Below are 19432 nucleotides of genomic sequence, written 5' to 3' on the forward strand. Positions count from 1 at the left end.
AACAGAAAAGGCAGAAGGGAGGGAAAACTCAGAGAGAGTATACGGTTGAGGGATATAGAAAGCTGCTCCAACGCCGTGTACTGATTTTGATCCGTCGGTATAAATATCGTACTTGCTTCCCTTAAGTAGAGGGAAAGTCGAATACGTTTAGTTGCAAGAGGGGAAAAAGGAGTAGAATGTGTTAGACTAGAAAATAATTCCGAAGAAGATATAATTACCTGAGGACAAAAGGACTGACTATCATAAGGGAAATCGTGTCCCTGCTTTATATACCGCCTTTCGTTCTCTTATCTCGAGAGAAGGTGAGCTCCACTACTTCATAGTTACTGCAGCCAAACACAGTACATACCTTTCCCCTCATGCTGATAGGAGATATCAAGGAATGATACACGCTACTATTTAATTATGTCAACTCACTGAAAACGCATAACACCAAAAACTTCACACACAAATACACGTGCTCTTATGACAGAATCAGTAGTTCTCATGTCAATCCGCTAGAGAGAGAGCTCTAATAGCTGCCCCTCGATATCTCGCCGAGTGTCGCGTGTTGTCTCTACTGTATTTAGTTTCATGTTGCTAACTAGCAGCAATACAGAATTCCTTATTTTCCTTTTATTCTACATGCCCGATGTAGGCGATGCGGAGTGGAAGAGAAATTCGGGCTACAAAGAGGAAATTTGTCTGGATTTATCACCAAAATCTAACGATTTCGTTGGTACAACTGGGTAATAAATATGGCGGGGTGAGATTGCTGTTTTCATAATTTCGCAAGAATTATGGGGAGGTGTATTTCGTAAACAAAATTTTTGTGCTAGTTTCTTGCCGTGGACAGCGATTGCGTTTGATGTGCATTTCAGCGAGAAAAGTATAATCATGAAAGTAACTGTTACCACCTTATCGGACGATATTTTTGTTTTAGATGTTAGTGAGGATCTAGAGTTGGAAAATTTCAAGGCATTTTGTGAAATTGAGTCCGGTTTTCCTGCTCCAGAAATTGTCATTGCTTTTAATGGAAGACCTCTTATGGACGATAAGAAATCTTTAAAAGACCATGGAATTCGTGATGGTGATGTGGTGATACTGCAACACATGTTAGGAACTGGTTCCAACATTAGTTTACCTAATGCAGGTTAGTGATCTGGAATGACCAAGAATTAATTCGTATATTTACAATTAGTATTTTTCTTTTCCTTCATTTTCTATATTCAGTTTTGGGGTAGTTTGTGAGATGAAATTGTTATTTTGGTTCTTGATGCCAAGGTACCACTATCTGTATCACTTGTGTTCTGTCAGGTTTGAAGAAGAGTGGGGATTATTAGTAGTAAGGCTGCGTCACACTTTTGCGGATAGTTCCTTCATTTTCATGTTCTTTGAATTTTACCTCTGTAGATTTATTTTTGTACAAATAGTTTTAAAATATGCCTTTGCTGGCAGGACCTAGTGTTTACAGTGCACTATGTCTTCTGGTATGGGCTAGAGCAATTTTGTTACTTTCTTTGATCTGTCTCTGTCTTATCCTTGGCTTTGACAATATGAAAGTGACTGAGGTATGAGCGATGTTAGTAATGCCAATCCTTGTGCAGCCAGTCCCTGCTATGAATGGTGTGAAAACGTTGCTCATAGGGTCGGTGGTGCATGCATTTCAGTGGGGGTAGAAATATAGAAAGCGGCACGGAAGGTTTAAAACATAAAATATTATTTTAAATGCTGCTATTCTCACCTGAAAATGATTGTGGAAGAGGGATGTGTTCAATACGCTAGCCAGGGACCAACCCACCCGTCCCTAGAAGTACATTTGCTTTTATAACCAAAAATACTGTTTTACACGCCATATTCCATTGCTTTTATCGGTGATTGGTTCACGTATGGAAGAGGATGACGTCATTGACACCTAGGATGAGGTCGAGATTGTGTTACCAACCATTGCAGGAGAAAAAAATTATGAAGCGGCCAGGGAAGTTTGAAATGGCCTCGGCGCAAGATAGAAAGATAATTTATTAGCTTTAAGGTATTTTTGCACCTCGAGGCCAATCTCTGTCATGAGAACAAAGGTTCTTAACTATGGCCGCGGCGCATACTGCCCGCACGGTAAGAAAAAACTTAATTTAGTAGCTGTAACCTATCATTTTAAATCCAGGCCAAGTTCTGTCATGAGAACAGTGGCTCCCTTCGGGAGCCACACTCCCTTTGGGAGGCATACTGTCCGCACGGCAAGGAAAAAGTCATTTAGGGGTTCTGAAATACAAGAAATACTTAACAATAACCTCACTTTTCCTGAAATCCTCCTACCAGGTGGCATAGGCCCCTAGACCCCGTTTGCTGTACTGAAATAATGTTTAAAATGCAAGAAATACAACACGATAACCTCACTTTTCCTCAAATACTTCAAAATTTATTAATCATTACACTTCACATAATGGAGAGGAGGGTATAACATACACTTACTAAATGAAGAGGAGGGTATAGTTCACCAGCGGCCTTAAAGAACTCGTGCACACGAGTATCCAAGGGAAAGTTTGACTTGAATAAGAACTCTGCCAGATACCCAACAAAGTGCTTTTTTTTCCTTCCAAATCCTGGAACGGATGAACTCCCATGCTTCATGTGGCGCCACCTGTTTTCAATGTTTTGAGTGTGAACAGGTGGCCTATCATGAGGCATGACCCTCCAATTGCGCCTGTTCACACGCCCGCTCCGACCGCTGTCTATAAACTGAACAGAATGGTTTACCTGTAAATGTAGGAAACCTTCGTCCTCCAGGCAATCGTATGCCTTCCAGCAGTCGCTAATGATTACACTTCCTGGCAAAATCCAGTCTTGAATGACTGCAAGCAAGGCCTCTTTGTTGCGTCTTTCAACAGGCACAACAAAGAAGTTTTTGAAGTTGCCCCGTTCTACACCTTCAAACACCCACTGTCCCTCAGTATGTCGTCCTCTGTTGTATTTGGATTCCCCGAACTTTCGTCGATTTCGACGAAAACGTCGGGACCACCAATTTTCCGCTTGTTGTTGTGTACCCAATGAATGCACACTTCCCGACAAAAACTACACCAATCTACTATAGTGTTTGAAGAGAAACGTAATTCTTGCTTGATGAAAGAAGTGATAGGCTTGGGCAAATTGTACCAAAGGTCAGAAAATAGTGATATGTCAAATAAAGTAAGTTTGGAGTTAGCAAAGAATGTATTCTTTCTCGCACTCTCTTTCCACCCGCACTCTTTCCCGCCTTCAACGGGACGACGGCATGCAAAAACAATGTTTTGTTTGCCTCTAAGGGTACACAATTTTACACCGCGACCGCACTTGCTGCAATTCCTGGTAGTACTAATTAAATTATGTCGTTCAAGGAACAGAATTAAATTAGCCTGGTTGTCGATAAAATCGCTTATAAACTTCTTCACCTGAACGTCACAACCTCCACAAACAGCCATTGCAAACCAACAAGAAGACAGCTGTACAAGCAACAGTTGGCAGCATTGTCGTTCCTCGCGGCGCTCCCTCTAAGCGCTTCTAGTGCGACATTAAACTCGCTTGCGCCACCTAGTGGTGGCTCATGTTACTAATCCTTGCGTGCCGCTTTCTATAGTTATGCCTCAGTGGGCTTGGCAGCTTTTTCTGGCTTGGTGAGGAAAGCAACGGGAAACTACCTCACTCATTTCCCTAGTACGCTTCTTCAGTGATGCCTAGGCCATCTATGACAGCTGATGGCATAGCTGTTGAGGATCCAACCAGCCTTAGGGCTGAAGACTGAACATACATACAGTTTTAAAATTTACCAACAGTAGGTGCCATAGCATATGTTGATACTGGTAAAGTAAAACATGCACACACTTTAACAAAGTCTGTCAACAGACCGATGGTGGAGTACAGTCGTAGGATGGGCGCATTAGTGTAGAGATGGAGGCTCTATAGAAATATAGTATCTTCCCCACAAGGTTTATAACATAATATTTAAGTTTCAATGCTGCTGTTCTTACCCAGGAATCGTTATAGAGGAGAGAAGTGTTCCTAACACATGCCCTAGAAGTACATTTACTTTTATTGGAATCATTGTAGAGGAATGATAGTCGAGGGAGAGAGCCCCTGCATAGTGGGAGCACTGCTTTGTGTCAGCCATTTGTGCACAGGAAATGTATATTTTGTGTGGGATGTAGCTAACACCTATTACTTTGCACATGTCCTGGCTAGTGACGAAAAGGAAAATCTCTAATGGTATGGGTGCTTAGCAGAAAGATTCTTGAAGGGAGTGAGCTCTGTTTCATGTCAGTCATTGGCCCTCATTGTTGGCACTTGCAGAGCATTTGAGGTCATAGCTCTTTTGTTAGGATCCAGTACTGAGGCGAAGTTGGCTATTACATCTAACTCTGTTTAATTATGGGAGATTCTTAAAATGGATCCAATTGTAGCGAGTGTTCAGCGGATGGTTGTGGGTAATGTAAGATTTCTCTGTGTTTGGTTTTATAAAAGTAAGTTAGTTTCTTCTGTGGGTGGGGTGGTGGGACTCCAGCGTTAGTGATGAATACATCTCTTCTCTACACAACCATCTTAAGGTAACATCCATATAGGTATATCATCTCGCAAAGTAATGTGTAACATACTGGGGGGCCAATCATAGGATTCTGCCCTTCAAATGGTCCTCTTTATTTTAGTCATTGCAGTACTTTTATTGCTGTAAGGCAACAACTGCTACCTTTCAGTCGTAGCTCTCACCCAAACACGTGAATATGTTAATATAGCCTAAGGCTGAACAACTGACAGAAAAGATTTTCATTCAATCTTGTTCATTCCTACAAATTTAACTTTCCTGCAAATGTTCCTACACTTCTTTGGAGATGAAATTTATCTCCCAGTTCAGCTTCAGCTTGTCTTTCCATTCTTCTATAAATTATTTGTGTTCATTTTTATATGTATGATATACTGTACTAGGTGAATGATGTGGTAGTTTTTACACTAGGTACCACAATAGGTTTATGGATAAGAACATTCTTTTTACAACTGAATGACAATTCTCCTGCCTTATGCATACTAATGGAATTATCACAAAGCAGCCAATAAATTCTAAGGTAATATCTCATCAGTTGCAGTTTGCTTATTCCTATTTGAAAAAGTCTCTATTGCTCTATCTGATTCGGATCTGAAAATTGGGCTCCCTATTTCATCAGCATCAATGGTATCATCTTCTCTTTTCAATACATTGCTATCTAGTTCCTTTCCATGTTACAGTTATTCAGTATGTTCCTGTCATCTTTATGCTTTTTCTTTCCCTAGGAATAGTATTTGATTTGAGTTCAAAATATTCTTGCATCTCTTTCCCTTTTCACTCATTTCTGTGATTTTTTTTTCTTTAAGCAATATCATCCTTTTCTAAAACCATAAAATCTTCAACATCTAACACTCACAGCCATTTTTTTGTTGCTACCTTGCACATTCTGTCTTCCCTATTCCTTAATTACCTGCTACTTCTTTTATTCATCTTTATTTTGAGTTCTTATACTTATGTATGATAGTATGAAATGAAAATTAACATTTCCAATTGATGTCAGTAGAACATAAACCTAAGAGAAATGAATGGTAGGTTGGGAATACAAAACTGGAGCAGGTACTTTAAGGGAACCTTTTCTTGATACCTGAGCTCCCTAGTGCTGCATCGGTAGATCTCAGTTATATTCAAGATTCATATCGGCAACCTTTGAAACACAAACTATGAATCGGTTATGCATCGCCGTGAGACATCTGGCGTACACTTTACGTACAAATACTGTTGTTGTTTACACAGCAAAGCCAAACTATAGAATTCATGCTAGGAACAAGATTCGCATTGAGAAATGTTATATAATGTGTGTGTGACACAGTAGTTGGCTTAAGATAATAAATGTTTAGAAAATTCATATTGATCGATCATATTATCGATTCAATTCAGATTTCATTTCCATTCAGTTGACAGTGTAACCGGAACCGGGAGAGCTCCCTCCTTACGCCTCAACCCCGTAAAACCTGGTATCAAGAAAAGGTTCGCGTATAGTACCATAGATCATTTGAAATATTCAGAATGTGTATTCTGCCAGGATGGTAGTATACAGTAGTAAATGAGAATGAATAGAATTGCAGCAAAGCTATGTAGTGAGCTCACAGTTGTGATCAACAGTATTCTAAGGAAGAAGTCAGTCAGTCACCACTGATCTGGATTTAGAGCTGTTGCCCACATGGAAATTTCCTTCAACATCTAACACTCACAGCCATTTTTTTGTTGCTACCTTGCACATTCTGTCTTCCCTATTCCTTAATTACCTGCTACTTCTTTTATTCATCTTTATTTTGAGTTCTTATGTATGATAGTATGAAATGAAAATTAACATTTCCAATTGATGTCAGTAGGACATAAACCTAAGAGAAATGAATGGTAGGTTGGGAATACAAAACTGGAGCAGGTACTTTAAGAGTTGAAAATTTATCACACATATCTTGGTAAATTATTTCAGTCCCTAATTCTTCTTCATATAAACAAGTATTATCCCCAATTTGTCCCTTGAATTCCTCCAACTTTACCTTATGTTCTGATCTTTCCTACTATTAGAAACTCCACTCAAACATATTTGTCTACTAATGTCATTCCAAGTCCTCTCTACTGACAGGTTAGATCATTCCGCTTATCTTAAAACCACCATGAAGTTCATTACGTGCAATCATTCCGCTTAGTCGAGCTGTTCATCTCCTCACTCAGAGTAGTCTTAGTCCCAGTTCCTGGATGAATCTACCTTTACACGTGTAGGTTTTCAGACCAACTTTATTGTATGGTAGTGAAAGCTGGGTGGACTCAGGATTTCTAAGATAGAAGTAATGGACATAGCAAGAAAGATTGCTGGTACAAATAGGTAGAAACAGTGACAGGGGCACAGAATGAGGAAATAAAAAACCTAAGTTAGGAATAAACTCGATGGTTGATGCAGTACCTACACATAAACTGGCTTGGGTGGTGGAATAATGTAAAGTGAATGGAGAAGGACAGTTTACTTAGGAGAATCATGAACTCCCGTGGAGGGTAAGGGAAAGAGAGGGGCAATGATATGACAATGATGGTTATACTCAGTTTCTAATGATTTAGAGATCAGATATGTGGAACTAAACAAGGCCACAAAGCTAGTTACAAAATAGAGGATTGCGGAGGCGTTTAATAAATTCAAACCACACCCGGGTGACTGGAGTGGGACATTGGTGGTGGTGGTGATGATGATGATGATGATGATGATGATGATGATGATGATAATGATGATTAATAAATTCACAGAAGCTTACAGCCTAAGCGCTGAAAGGCATAACGTCAGTAATGGTTTTTCTATACATGTATGTTATACTTCTGTTGTTCATCAATCTGGTATTGTTCAGGAATTATCCACTAATTCCTACTTACCCTTCATCTTATCTTTTTATTAGCAGCACTGGGTTAGCACACTGGCCTTTAGTCCAAAGGGTCATAGATTCGATTCCCGGTCACGTTGGTGATTTTAATTTTCATTAGTTAATTCCTATGTCTTTGGGGCTGGGTGTTTGCGATGTTTCTAGCATTACTGTAGATTTCATCTCAGGAGGGCCCCATCCTCACAGATGCGCAGATCGCCTTTACGGCATCAACTCGAAAGATCTGCACCAGGCCTGTCCGGAGGCTACATGCTGTTATTTGTAGCAACTCTATCTCATGCCTTAGGACTACCCTCTGTCTGTTGTCTTTACTTCATCCTTCCTGAGAAGTCCTTATACATCACATTCTTTTGCTCACTTTTCTTTTCTTATATATACAGAGTGAACAAGAAATGCCGCACGTGGAGGTCAGCATGCGGTTCCTCATCAAAATTCATGACAAAAGTTTATCTTGCAAAACCTAGTCCCACCAATAGGTTTAATAGAAATGTGAGTTAAGAAACGAGGCTCTGGCAACGCTGTAACGGCGTGCAGAGTGGCTGAGTACAGGTCACATGAACTTGGCGCTCTGCTGGAGCTGTCTCATTAGCTCAGTGAGATGAGATAATACCATAAATGCTGGTTGTGCGGACGAGCCGATGTTCGAGTCTCGTTCGTGCCAATTTTTTTATCTAAAGTTATAAACTTCATGGCCGTTCCATTTTGAACTGAGAATCACAAAAGTAATTTAATATAATGGAATCCACCTTTTCTATACATACAAAACTGTTGCGCATAAATTATATTACAACATTTTTATTATTGTAAAGGTACCGGTTTCGACAGGTTTTCAATGTCATCATCAGCCTTACGTAAAACCAAGCAAGAGAATAAATTCACGTGTATATAGCATCAATACACACATACTAGGTAAAATCCATATAATGACACATTTAAAAGAGTTCATATAAAATACCTGAGGTTTGCTACGCGTTGGCTGCGTAGTAGTCTTGTATTGTTTTGGTAGCCTACATGAGTTGGGGCATTTCCTGTAAAGTTAATGTATCATTTTGTATCCAATATACACCTACACTATGCAATATACTATGTTCTGTCTTACCGTTACAGTTACATGTATTTAAACATTCAAACGTAACATGGACGTCTTACAGATGTAAACGACCACTTTTTTTCACCCATGGCACAAATAAAGCCAATTCGTAGAACATAATAGTGGATACAGTAACATCATATCTATCCAATGCGGTACAAGGAAACATAATACAGTACAATAGGTAGGCTACACTGGAATGCCCATTATGCTACGCACAATAATTCCATATTGTACGTGTGACGTCCAGTCTTATCTTCACAGAGCCGATACGCACACTTACGAGCAACGTTCACTTCACAGCAGATGTTCAAAGCAACCACCGTACATTTGCAAACACTTCACCACTCGCTGGAGCATACTTTGCCGGACCCTACGCAGCACCTCTTCATCCACCATTGCCGATGCAGCATGCACGCGAGCTGTTAGGTCTTGTACATCCATGGGTTGAGTACTATAAACGTGTTCCTTTAAGTGTCCCCACAAATAAAAATCTAGTGGATTAAGGTCTGGGGAACATGGAGGCCAGAACATTGGAGCTGGAAATGCTTCATTTAACCAGTTATGCGCAGTCATTCCAAAATGTAGTGGTGCACCATCATGCTGAAACCATAGCTGTCGCTGAACACCAAGTGGAACGTTTTCTAAAGCGTCAGGCAAAGTATTTCCCAGAAACATACGATAGCGGTGCGCATTCAACTTGTCCGGCAATAGGTAAGCGCCTAAAAGCACTCCTCCCATGATTCTAGCCCACAGGTTTATGCCAAAGCTTGCCTGAAAGCCACGTTCACGCGTGACATGTGGGTTGTGGTCAGACCAATAATGGCTGTTGTGATGGTTGAAAATACCTTCCTGAGTGAAGCTACATTCATCACTCACCGAGCTCGGTAGCTGCAGTCGCTTAAGTGCGGCCAGTATCCAGTATTCGGGAGATAGTAGGTTCAAACCCCACTGTCGGCAGCCCTGAAAATGGTTTTCCATGGTTTCCCATTTCCACACCAGGCAAATGCTGGGACTGTACCTTAGTTAAGGCCACGGCCGCTTCCTTCCAACTCATAGCCCTTTCCTGTCCCATCGTCGCCATAAGACCTATCTGTGTCGGTGCAACATAAAGCAACTAGCAAATAAAAAAAAAAAAAAAAAAAACCAACCATTCATCACTCCATATCATATTCTTTATAAAATGTTCATTATCTTTAACTTGTTGCAAAAGCTATTCACAGAACTGTACTCGTTGAATGCGGTCTTCTGGCCGCTGGTGTTGAGTTAACGTGTAATGATATGGATGCAGTTTTTCATCATGCAACATGTCAACAACCAGTGTTTGCGATATCTGGAACTGCGTTGCAATATGCAGGTATTTTGCCGAGGTGATTGGTGAATGGCTTCAAGAATGTCGTCCTCCGTTTGTGGAGTACGTCTAGTCCTTGGTTGACCTCTGTCCACTACTGGTGGACGAAGATTACCGGTTTCCCGCAGGCATTGCTCAAGGCGACGAAAAACATTCTTATCGGGATGGCGCCTTTGAGGGTACCGTGCTGCATACTCACGAGCAGCAGAAGAAGCTTGGTTATCGGATGGACCCAACACTAAAAGCATATCGATGTATTCGCCGTTTGTGTACTCCATCAGGAAGCCGCCCTACATTCACTTGACAGGACCAGTTATGGTTGTGCACTGCATGGTTATAATACCAATATAAATGGTCCGTTATTGGACATTTACGCATTCGGGACAAATATTTCAGATTCCCTATTGGAATCAACATCTATATCACACTGCGTGGTTAGTCGATTCATGCATTCAGTCCACTGTCATGTTTTCAACTATTGTCATGTGACAACAGGATGTCATGCTTATGAATGCAATTATACGACGGGAACTAGGGACCTGATGTCACACACACAAAAGGCAAAAACAACAACCCGACGTAGATTCGAGCCGTAGCTCCATGGTGCATGTGGGTTTGATAACCCAGCCGTCTACTCAGTGAGCTGCGACAGTGGGTACGGTAGAGCGGGATGATGCACGTTTCTCTATTACATTCCGATGCATTGCAGGATGTGACAGTGTTGCCAGCTTGTCGTTTTCGACTTGTTTTCCAACAGCACCAGATCCGATTTGGCTATAGAAACTTTTGTCTTGCAATGGGATGAGGAATCGCATGCCGACCTCCAAGTGCGGCATTTTTTGTTCACCCGGTATTTACGAGGGCAAGTCAGTAAGTATCTGCAATCAATTTTTATAATTTATTACAAAAAGAGTACACACTTTTTATTGATATTGCTTTTCAATATAGTCACCCCGGTTTTCAATGCACATGGTCCACCATTTCACATGCTTTCTGATACCCTCTGCAAAAAAAAAAAAAAAAAAAAAAAAAAGGTTTTTGGTTGCGCAGGAAGCCACGTATGCACCACTTCCTTCACCTATTGATCGGAGCGGAATCAATGGCCTCTTAGTGCATTTTTAAGTGGACCAAACAGATGGTAATCTGACAGGGCAAGATCGGGACTGTATGCAGGATGCTCCAACACCTCGAAACGTAGCATCCGAGGAGTTTGAGCGTTGTGGGCGGCAGTTTATGGATGCGCATTCTCATGCAACAAAAGAACTTCTTCTGACAATCACCTCTGTGTTTGTTGCAAATTGCAGGTTTCAGCTTGTTTACCAGCATATCACTGTAACTTTCACTGTTTACTGTTTCCCTCTTTTCCTGGTAATGTTCCAGGATTGGCCCTTGAGAGTTCCAAAACACTGAGCATCAGTTTTCATGGAGAAGGTTGACTCTTGAATTCCTTTTTTTTTGTCTGGGGATCCGGAATGAATCCATTCCATGCTCTGACATTTGCTCTCTGGTTCGAAGTGGTGAATCCATGTTTAATCTCCAGTGATGATCCGTTCAAAGTCCGGCTTCATGGCTAAATGGTTAGCGTGTTGGCCTTTGGTCACAGGGATGCTGGGTTTGATTCCTGGCAGGGTGGGGAATTTTAACCATGATTGGTTAATTCCTCTTGCACGGGGAGTGGGTGTATGTGCGTCTTCATCATAATTTCATCCTCATCACGACGCACAGGTCTCCTACGGGAGTCAAATCAAAAGACCTGCACCAGGCCTCTTTGGAGGCCACACGCTATTATTATCCATTTCAGAAACGTTTCGCCTTCGTTAGCATGATGGTCCATCAGGCGCTGACAGATTCTCACATGATTGTGTTTCTGCTCTTCATTGAGTTGTTTTGGAACCGATCTCGAACAGACTTTGTGAAAGTTGAGCCTGTTATGCACGATTTCATATGCAGAACCATGGCTAATGTGCATATGGTTTGCCACGTCATCAACAGTCACTCTTCTGTTATTCAGGATCATATCATGCACTTGTTCAATATTGGCATCATCCTTCACGCTTGTGCGACGCCTTTTGACCTCTTCAATCCACTGGTAAACACTTTGCTGTGGCAAAACATTGCCCTGTATTGTGCTGAAAGTCTTCTATGAATTTATGCTCCTGGCGCACCCTCAGACCACAAAAAACATATTACAGAACGCTGTTCATCCTTGGTGCAAACAGAGAGTGTTGTGGCCATCTTTACATCACAACGGCGCAAGCTGTACTGATCCGGTAACGCTGAAACCTACCACAGACATAGACAATGGACCGAGCTCGATAGCTGCAGTCGCTTAAGTGCGGCCAGTATCCAGTATTCGGGAGATAGTAGGTTCGAACCCCACTTCCGTGGCCCTTTGGCCAGCGGACTGTTCACGTCTCCATGGCGTGAAATTGGAATTCACTGTTTTTGTTGAACAGTCAGCATTCAGCTCCATGTAGTGCAACTGGACGTGCTATTGTTTGATATATCTTTGACTAGGCGAGGAGGCATTCTTTTGTCACAGAGTATACCAGCAACTCGCTCCACTGCATCCGAGTAACATTTATTGTAGCTCACACTTAATTGCTAGTTGTGCAGTCTCTCTGCAGGCGAGACCCAAGGTACTCAAAGCCATCCGTTTTTGCTAGTTTTGCAGTCTCTCTGCAGGCGAGACCCAAGGTACCTGAAGCCATCTGTCTTTGCTAGTTCTGCAGTCTCTCTGCAGGCGAGACCCAAGGTACCTGAAGCCATCTGTCTTTGCTAAACTCCACCCCCGCCCCCCGGACTTGGATGGTGAATTCACTTGGGTTAGTTTCCAGAGATATTCCTTCTTCCTGATATTCAAGCAGAAACCACTTTAGCCATGTTTAGTTTTTGTTTCACATTTTATTGCTCTTCAGTACGGAATAATATGAAATATATTAGCTATGATCTCTCCACCAGTTCTTGTAAATAATATAATTTAAGCTTGTATACACACTTCTAATTTTAATACTATTTCACATGTAATTTTTATCTACTCTACGAATGTTGCTTGTGTTACTTTGTTTGCCAGCTACATTGTGAGAATCAGATTAATAATTTGTTGTATTTCAGACTTTTTCTGTACCGAGCTCCATAGCTGCAGTCACTTAAATGCGACCAGTTCAGTATTCGGGAGATAGTGGGTTCAAACCCTACTGTCGGCAGCTCTGAAGATGGTTTTCCATGGTTTCCCATGTTCACACCAGGCAAATGCTGGGGCTGTACCTTAATTAAGGCCACGGGACGCTTCCTTTCCACTCCTAGCCCTCTCCTGTCCCATCGTCGCCGTAAGACCTATCTATGTCGATGCGACATAAAGCAAAAAAAAAAAAGACATTCTGTATCTTCTGCCACTTAAATTACTGTATTTTATGGAAACAAAAACAGTTTGTGCTCAGTTCCTGTATAGTGTACAGCTCTCCATACTACCCCTGTAACAATAGTATTAAAATGTGTGATTTTACAGGTGTTCCTTTCCTGGACTTCAGTGGTATTGAAGTGCCTCAGGTGACAAATCAGGGAACGTCACGGTCTACTGTGCCAGGAGCCCGAGCCAATGAGGAAGACCCCAAACTCATTCGAGATATGTTCCTAGCTAACCCTGACCAACTAGCTCTACTCAAACAGAATAATCCTCGGTTAGCGGACGCTCTGTTGACGGGTAGCCTAGGTGAGTATTACTGTATTAGTGTGAAGTTTGATCAGAAAATGAATCCTTAATAACTATACAGGGTGGCCCACTTAAACGTTTCACCGCAGATGTATCTGGAACAACAAGAGAGATTGAAAAATGACTTTCACGGGCATGAAGGCAGGGAAGGGGCTAATTAAAGTAAATACTATGAACCAGTCAAAAATGTAGGAAAATAGTATTTTCAACATCAACTTACGTTTTTTTAAATGGACACCCTGTATTATTTCGTGCGCAATCGTTAACATGAAAAATCACATAAGTAATGGCGTTTGTTTCATCGCAATAGGTCAATTACATCCCGAGATATTGCAACGTGAATTTGACGCTTGAGATAAACGAAACGCGCAGCTGATGCACATCCCGAGAGTCAATCGTGAATCTCACGGTCCTCTTACTCACGATATGATTGCCGTACTACGCTGCAACAGGCGCTATACTTAATGTTATTTGCACTGCTATCAAGAGGGATAAAAATAAGAGAATTTCGTTACAGTAACTTTGCTGTGCGAATTATGTACATTCTGAAGTAGTACAGTACAGAGTACTGCAGTGTACTGTGTAGGTAAATAAAACACGCAAGGGAGAAACTGTTATTTACGTATCCTTTTGCTGTGGCAGGAAACCCTTCTCTTTTTTTCATCCCTCTTGATAACAGTGCAAATAGCATTAAGTACAGTGCCTGTCGCATCGTAGTACGGCAATCATATAGTGAGTAAGAGGACCGTGAGGTTCGCGCTTGACTCTCGGGATGTGCAACTGCTGCGCGTTTCGTTTATCTCAAGCGTCAAATTCACGTTGCAATATCTCGGGATGTAATTGACCTATTGCGATGAAACAAATGCCATTACTTATGTGATTTTTCATGTTAACGATTGCGCACGAAATAATACAGGGTGTCCATTTAAAAAAACGTAAGTTGATGTTGAAAATACTATTTTCGTACGTTTTTGACTGGCTCATAGTATTAACTTTAATTAGCCCCTTCCCTGCCTTCATGCCTGTGAAAGTCATTTTTCAATATATCTTGTTGTTCCAGATATATCTGCGATGAAAAGTTTAAGTGGGGCACCCTATATAAAAGGAGTAAATTTGTTATGAGATGAAAATGCTATCTAGGTTATTGCACTACAGGTACTACTCAGGACTAAGAAAGAATTGTATATTAGAAAATCAATTAATTTTAAAGTGCAGTGTAAAATCTTTGAAATCTGGGAAAATTCGTCAGATAAAATCTTAAGACTATCCAAACTTCACTAATATTACCTGGTAAAAACACGCTCATCTTTTGCCTAGATTATCTAGCCTCATATTTCATTTCCTCTACTCCCTTTTTATACACATTACTCCCTTATAACAAAAACCAAACCCCATGGCTCAACAGCCCCAAAAGCCCTTGGCCTACCAAGCGATTGCTGCTCAGCTTGAAGGTCTGCAGATTATGAGGGGTCGTTTGGTCAGCACTACAAATGCTCTCAGCCATTATATTTGACTTTCTAGATTGGGGCCGTTATCTTTCCCTCAGATAGCACCTCAATTGTAATCATGTAGGCTGAGTGGATCTTGAACTAGCCCTCAGATCTAGGTAAAAAAAAATCTCTGACCTGGCCAGAAATCAAACCTGGAACCTCCGGGTAAGTCACGCAGGCTACCTTATACTGCGGAGCTGGTGTTCTTGCCAACTCATCCTCAATTTAATTCCTTTGTCGTCTTTATTGTTCCTTTATTATAAAGCTCTCTTTATAGGGGCAGCAATATTTTATTCAAAGGGCTTCAGACAACTTGTTACATTCAGTGGAAAATAAATCTTTTACATCATTTCAGATTATGGATGTAGTGGTCGGTTGGACTACATCCTGTTCATACAACCAAGAAAATACTGATGAAATTACGTGCTTCTGATCCAAGTTCCGTTAGTAGATAAAAGATGAAGTTTCCATCAGTACTTTTATTGCAGACACATTTTTGGATTCAAGAATTTTTTATGACCTCTTATGTCTCGGGCTAGTCATAGATGTAACTTGGGTGATTGTCTTCATTACCATTTGTATCTTCAGACTTCCTACTAATGTCATTTCCTGTTTTTAACTAGCTCTCCAAGAAATAGTTGTTGTTTCTTATCGTCTTTCCTGGCTGTATAAGCGTCTTTTAGTTGGGCACCGCCAAATTAGCTTGGGGTCAGCACGTCTCGTCCTGAGGCTGTATACTGTTAGATGAGTAAAATATTATCTTTCTTAATTATTATATGTGTTATTTATTTATCTTGATCTGTTGTGGATATGGTTCTGTATGTCCTAGATCAGTTTGCTGAAGTCCTACAAGAACAGGTGCAAGCTCGCGCTGATCGGGAGAGACAAAGAATCAGAATGATGAATGCTCATCCATTTGATACCGAAGCCCAGAGGCTCATTGCCGAGGAGATTAGACGGAAGAATATCGAAGCAAATATGGAAGCAGCAATGGAATATAATCCTGAGACATTTGGAACTGTGGTGATGCTGTATATCAATTGTAGAGTTAATGGTTATCCTGTAAAAGCATTTATAGATTCAGGTTAGTAAGTTAAATTAAAACGTCTAGATATATATTGCTGTACTACCTTTTGTAATTTAGTCCCTTTGTACAAGTTCTGATGTATAAAGCTCCAAGTGGAGAGCTATGGAGGGGAAATCTTTTACTTGAGGGTTTCATCTTAAATACCTGTGCTGTTCTCTGGTCAAAATATGTGGGCTATCCTCTCAAAATTCATTTTAGATTATTCGTAGTTAGTATATTATGGTGATCATTGCCTATTTAGCCTAAGCCATTAGCACAATTTTTGTTGTCTCTGCTTCTGTAGATAAAATAGTAGAATATTGTTTGGTTAAATTGCACTTTTTAGATTTTTTTTTTTTTTACCCATATCTTATATCCATGGTGAGCAGTAAATCACAGTATGGGTGAAGCACTTCCCATTTTGTTGTGGCGTTGGTGTGATTATTAATAATAATAATAATGTTATTTGCTTTACGTCCCACTAACTACTTTTTCGGTCTTCGGAGACGCCGAGGTGCCGGAATTTAGTCCCGCAGGAGTTCTTTTACGTGCCAGTAAATCTACCGACACGAGGCTGTCGTATTTAAGCACCTTCAAATACCACCGGACTGAGCCAGGATCGAACCTGCCAAGTTGGGTTTAGAAGGCCAGCGTCTTAACCGTCTGAGCCACTCAGCCCGGCGGTGTGATTATTTTTGTTGTTATAGTTCCCTCTGTGGATCAGTGGTAGAGAGTCAGCCTCTGAATCCCAAGATCATGGGTTCGGCTGAGGTATTCAGATTTTTGAAGGGTGGGGGAAAAAAGTCCAATTGACACTTAGTGTGATAGTTCAAAAACAATGAAGGTATTTATTAAACCACCTGTCCAGGTTGTTTTTGAACTACCGTATTTACTCGCGTATTAGACCCCTTTATTCCCCACTTTTACAGCCAAAAATAGTAAAAGGGGGGTCCAATATGCGATAACCTCAAAATTTTGTGCAGCGAACACATGACTTCTAGGTTATAAAGAGCTATAAATTGTACGTGTAAACATTCTATACATACTATTATTTAACAAACTTAGAATGTATTTAAGTTATACTGGCTACTTTTAATTAAAAGAGATAAGTTTCATAATGATAGATCCGTATTGAACTGTGATTACAATAGAGTAAATTAATATATTATTTTGGGTCCACCTTTTCAATAAAAAATGTAAATAGTTTAAATTACATAAGGACTAGTTTCGACCTAGTAATAGGTCATCATCAGCCTGAAGTAAATTAAAGCGTAAATATCGAAGAAAAGATAAACAATGTAAACACAAGTACAGTCTTTTCAAAAGTACGTACCATGTGGGATATTGAGCAGCAATATATTAAAAATAATAACTCTTCCAATTGACAAAGCACTGAGCGGAAGTTATGTTGTTTATTTATGAATATGTTGTTTATTTATGAATAACTTCCGCTCAGTGCTTCGTCAATTGGAAGAGTTATAATTTTTAATATATTGCTGCTCAATATCCCACATGGTATGTACTTTTGAAAAGACTGTACTTGTGTTTACATTGTTTATTTTTTCTTCGATATTTACGCTTTAATTTACTTCAGGCTGATGATGACCTATTACTAGGTCGAAACTAGTCCCTATGTAATTTAAACTATTTACATTTTGTATTGAAAAGGTGGACCCAAAATAACATATTAATTTACTCTACTGGCTACTTTTGTCGGAAGGCAGTATTTCTAAACGTATAAAGACAATAAATGGTGAACACGACTTTTAGGCCTATGGTACATATAAAAGTCTGTTTTAGATACTCGTATCACGTCATTTGTTACATCTCATTGATTCCTGTATTGAGACTGACGTCAGGAAGGGCATACGGCCGTAAAAACTCTGTACGAAGATTCGTCTCACTTCATACTCGATCCCGCAGAAGAAAGGGATAAGGGTATCGTGTTATATAATTAAATATTGATACAAAAGAACTTAATGGCCAGTCATTTGTCTCTGTCAGTTCAGCAGTAGGCCTAGCACACAGTAAACCTGATCACTGCTTTCGTTTGAATTATCGTCTTGCGCCGCCAACTTCCCTGCCTTGCTACCGGCGTGTCGGCATTCTAAGTGACGTCACCTTCACTGCTATCTCTCGCCAGTCGCGTCAACCATGCACTGCAATCAAGAGCATACGAGGTCCTGTCTTTTTGAACCTTTAAAAAATAATTTCTTTCCCGAATGTATAGTCTAAACAGTGTAAATCTATTCCCAGATGGTCTCTGATATTCCCAGTTGGTGTATATGTAGCAGAAGCCACTCCTTCCGAATAAAGCCGAGCTGTAGAAGGCATGCCAAACCATCAGCTGATAACTAGTGTATGTTACGAGTTGTACTTCCGAATGTAATACATAGTAACTGGAAACATTATTTTGATAACTGCGGCTGTTGAAACACAGATCCTTTTTTTAAAGTAGCCTATATTTCATGCTTGTTCTCTATATTTATCACATCAGGATTTACGTAAACAGCTGCTCATGAGATAAGACAGACCATATTGTTTAGGTTAGGTATATTATCGCCCTGATAGTGCCAAAAGTTCCTCGACGGAAAGAATAAAATTAAATAATAGGAAAATATACCGCATTTATGGATATCTACAGGTGTGGCAGTAATGCGTTTTATCATAATATTTAATTTCGTACGTTCGTTGTCTCTTTTTTTTAACGCTTACCCTAGTATGTTTTGTTTGGTGTCTCCGAAAATAGTTTATAGTACGTGGGACATAAAATTATTATTATTATTATTATTATTATTATTATTATTATTATTATTATTTGTTAGGTACGTTGGCGAGTAAAACAATCGTTTTAATCGGATAGCTTTTATCACGTTTTAAACTTACTTCTCTCCAAATATATACCGGTACCTATATTGGCCTGAGTTACGACATATTGAACGACCTGCTGTATAAATAGCAACAACCGCGAATATTTCTCAACTAAAGTAAACTCGTTTCCTCATTCCGAGGTGGTATAGCTCCTTTAAGACACCCCCCCCCCCCCCCCCCCCCCCCCCGCAGTGAAGGGGAGTTACATGTACCGCTTTTACCGCATATCAACCTTCCTGCCATTCGTAAATCTCTGGCAGTACGGTACCGGGAATCGAAGTCAGACCCTCGAAAACAGCAACTAATTGTGCTAACCATTACGCCAGCGGACATTATTAACTACAAAACACAGGCATATTAGCATCACTGATGCATGCTTGCAATGCGCGGGTTGGACACGAAGCTACTGTAGGATTTTTTATTATGGACACTC

General features: G+C 40.4%; 1 protein-coding gene across 2 annotated transcripts in view; it reads left to right on the top strand.

Annotated features, from left to right (window-relative positions):
• The first annotated feature begins 745 nt into the window (after nt 1–745).
• Nucleotides 746–19432, top strand: part of rngo (DNA damage inducible 1 homolog rngo) — a 117180-nt gene continuing 98493 nt past the window's right edge. For both annotated transcript variants that reach the window (XM_067150522.2, XM_067150521.2), the window contains exons 1-3: nt 746–1132; nt 13369–13572; nt 15892–16146. In XM_067150522.2, the coding sequence (XP_067006623.1) occupies nt 877–1132; nt 13369–13572; nt 15892–16146 (715 nt within the window). In that variant the 5' untranslated portion in view covers nt 746–876. The remainder of the gene's footprint in view (nt 1133–13368; nt 13573–15891; nt 16147–19432) is intronic.

Source organism: Anabrus simplex, chromosome 6, assembly GCF_040414725.1.
Source record: "Anabrus simplex isolate iqAnaSimp1 chromosome 6, ASM4041472v1, whole genome shotgun sequence".
In the NCBI taxonomy this organism is placed as follows: Eukaryota; Metazoa; Arthropoda; class Insecta; order Orthoptera; family Tettigoniidae; genus Anabrus; species Anabrus simplex.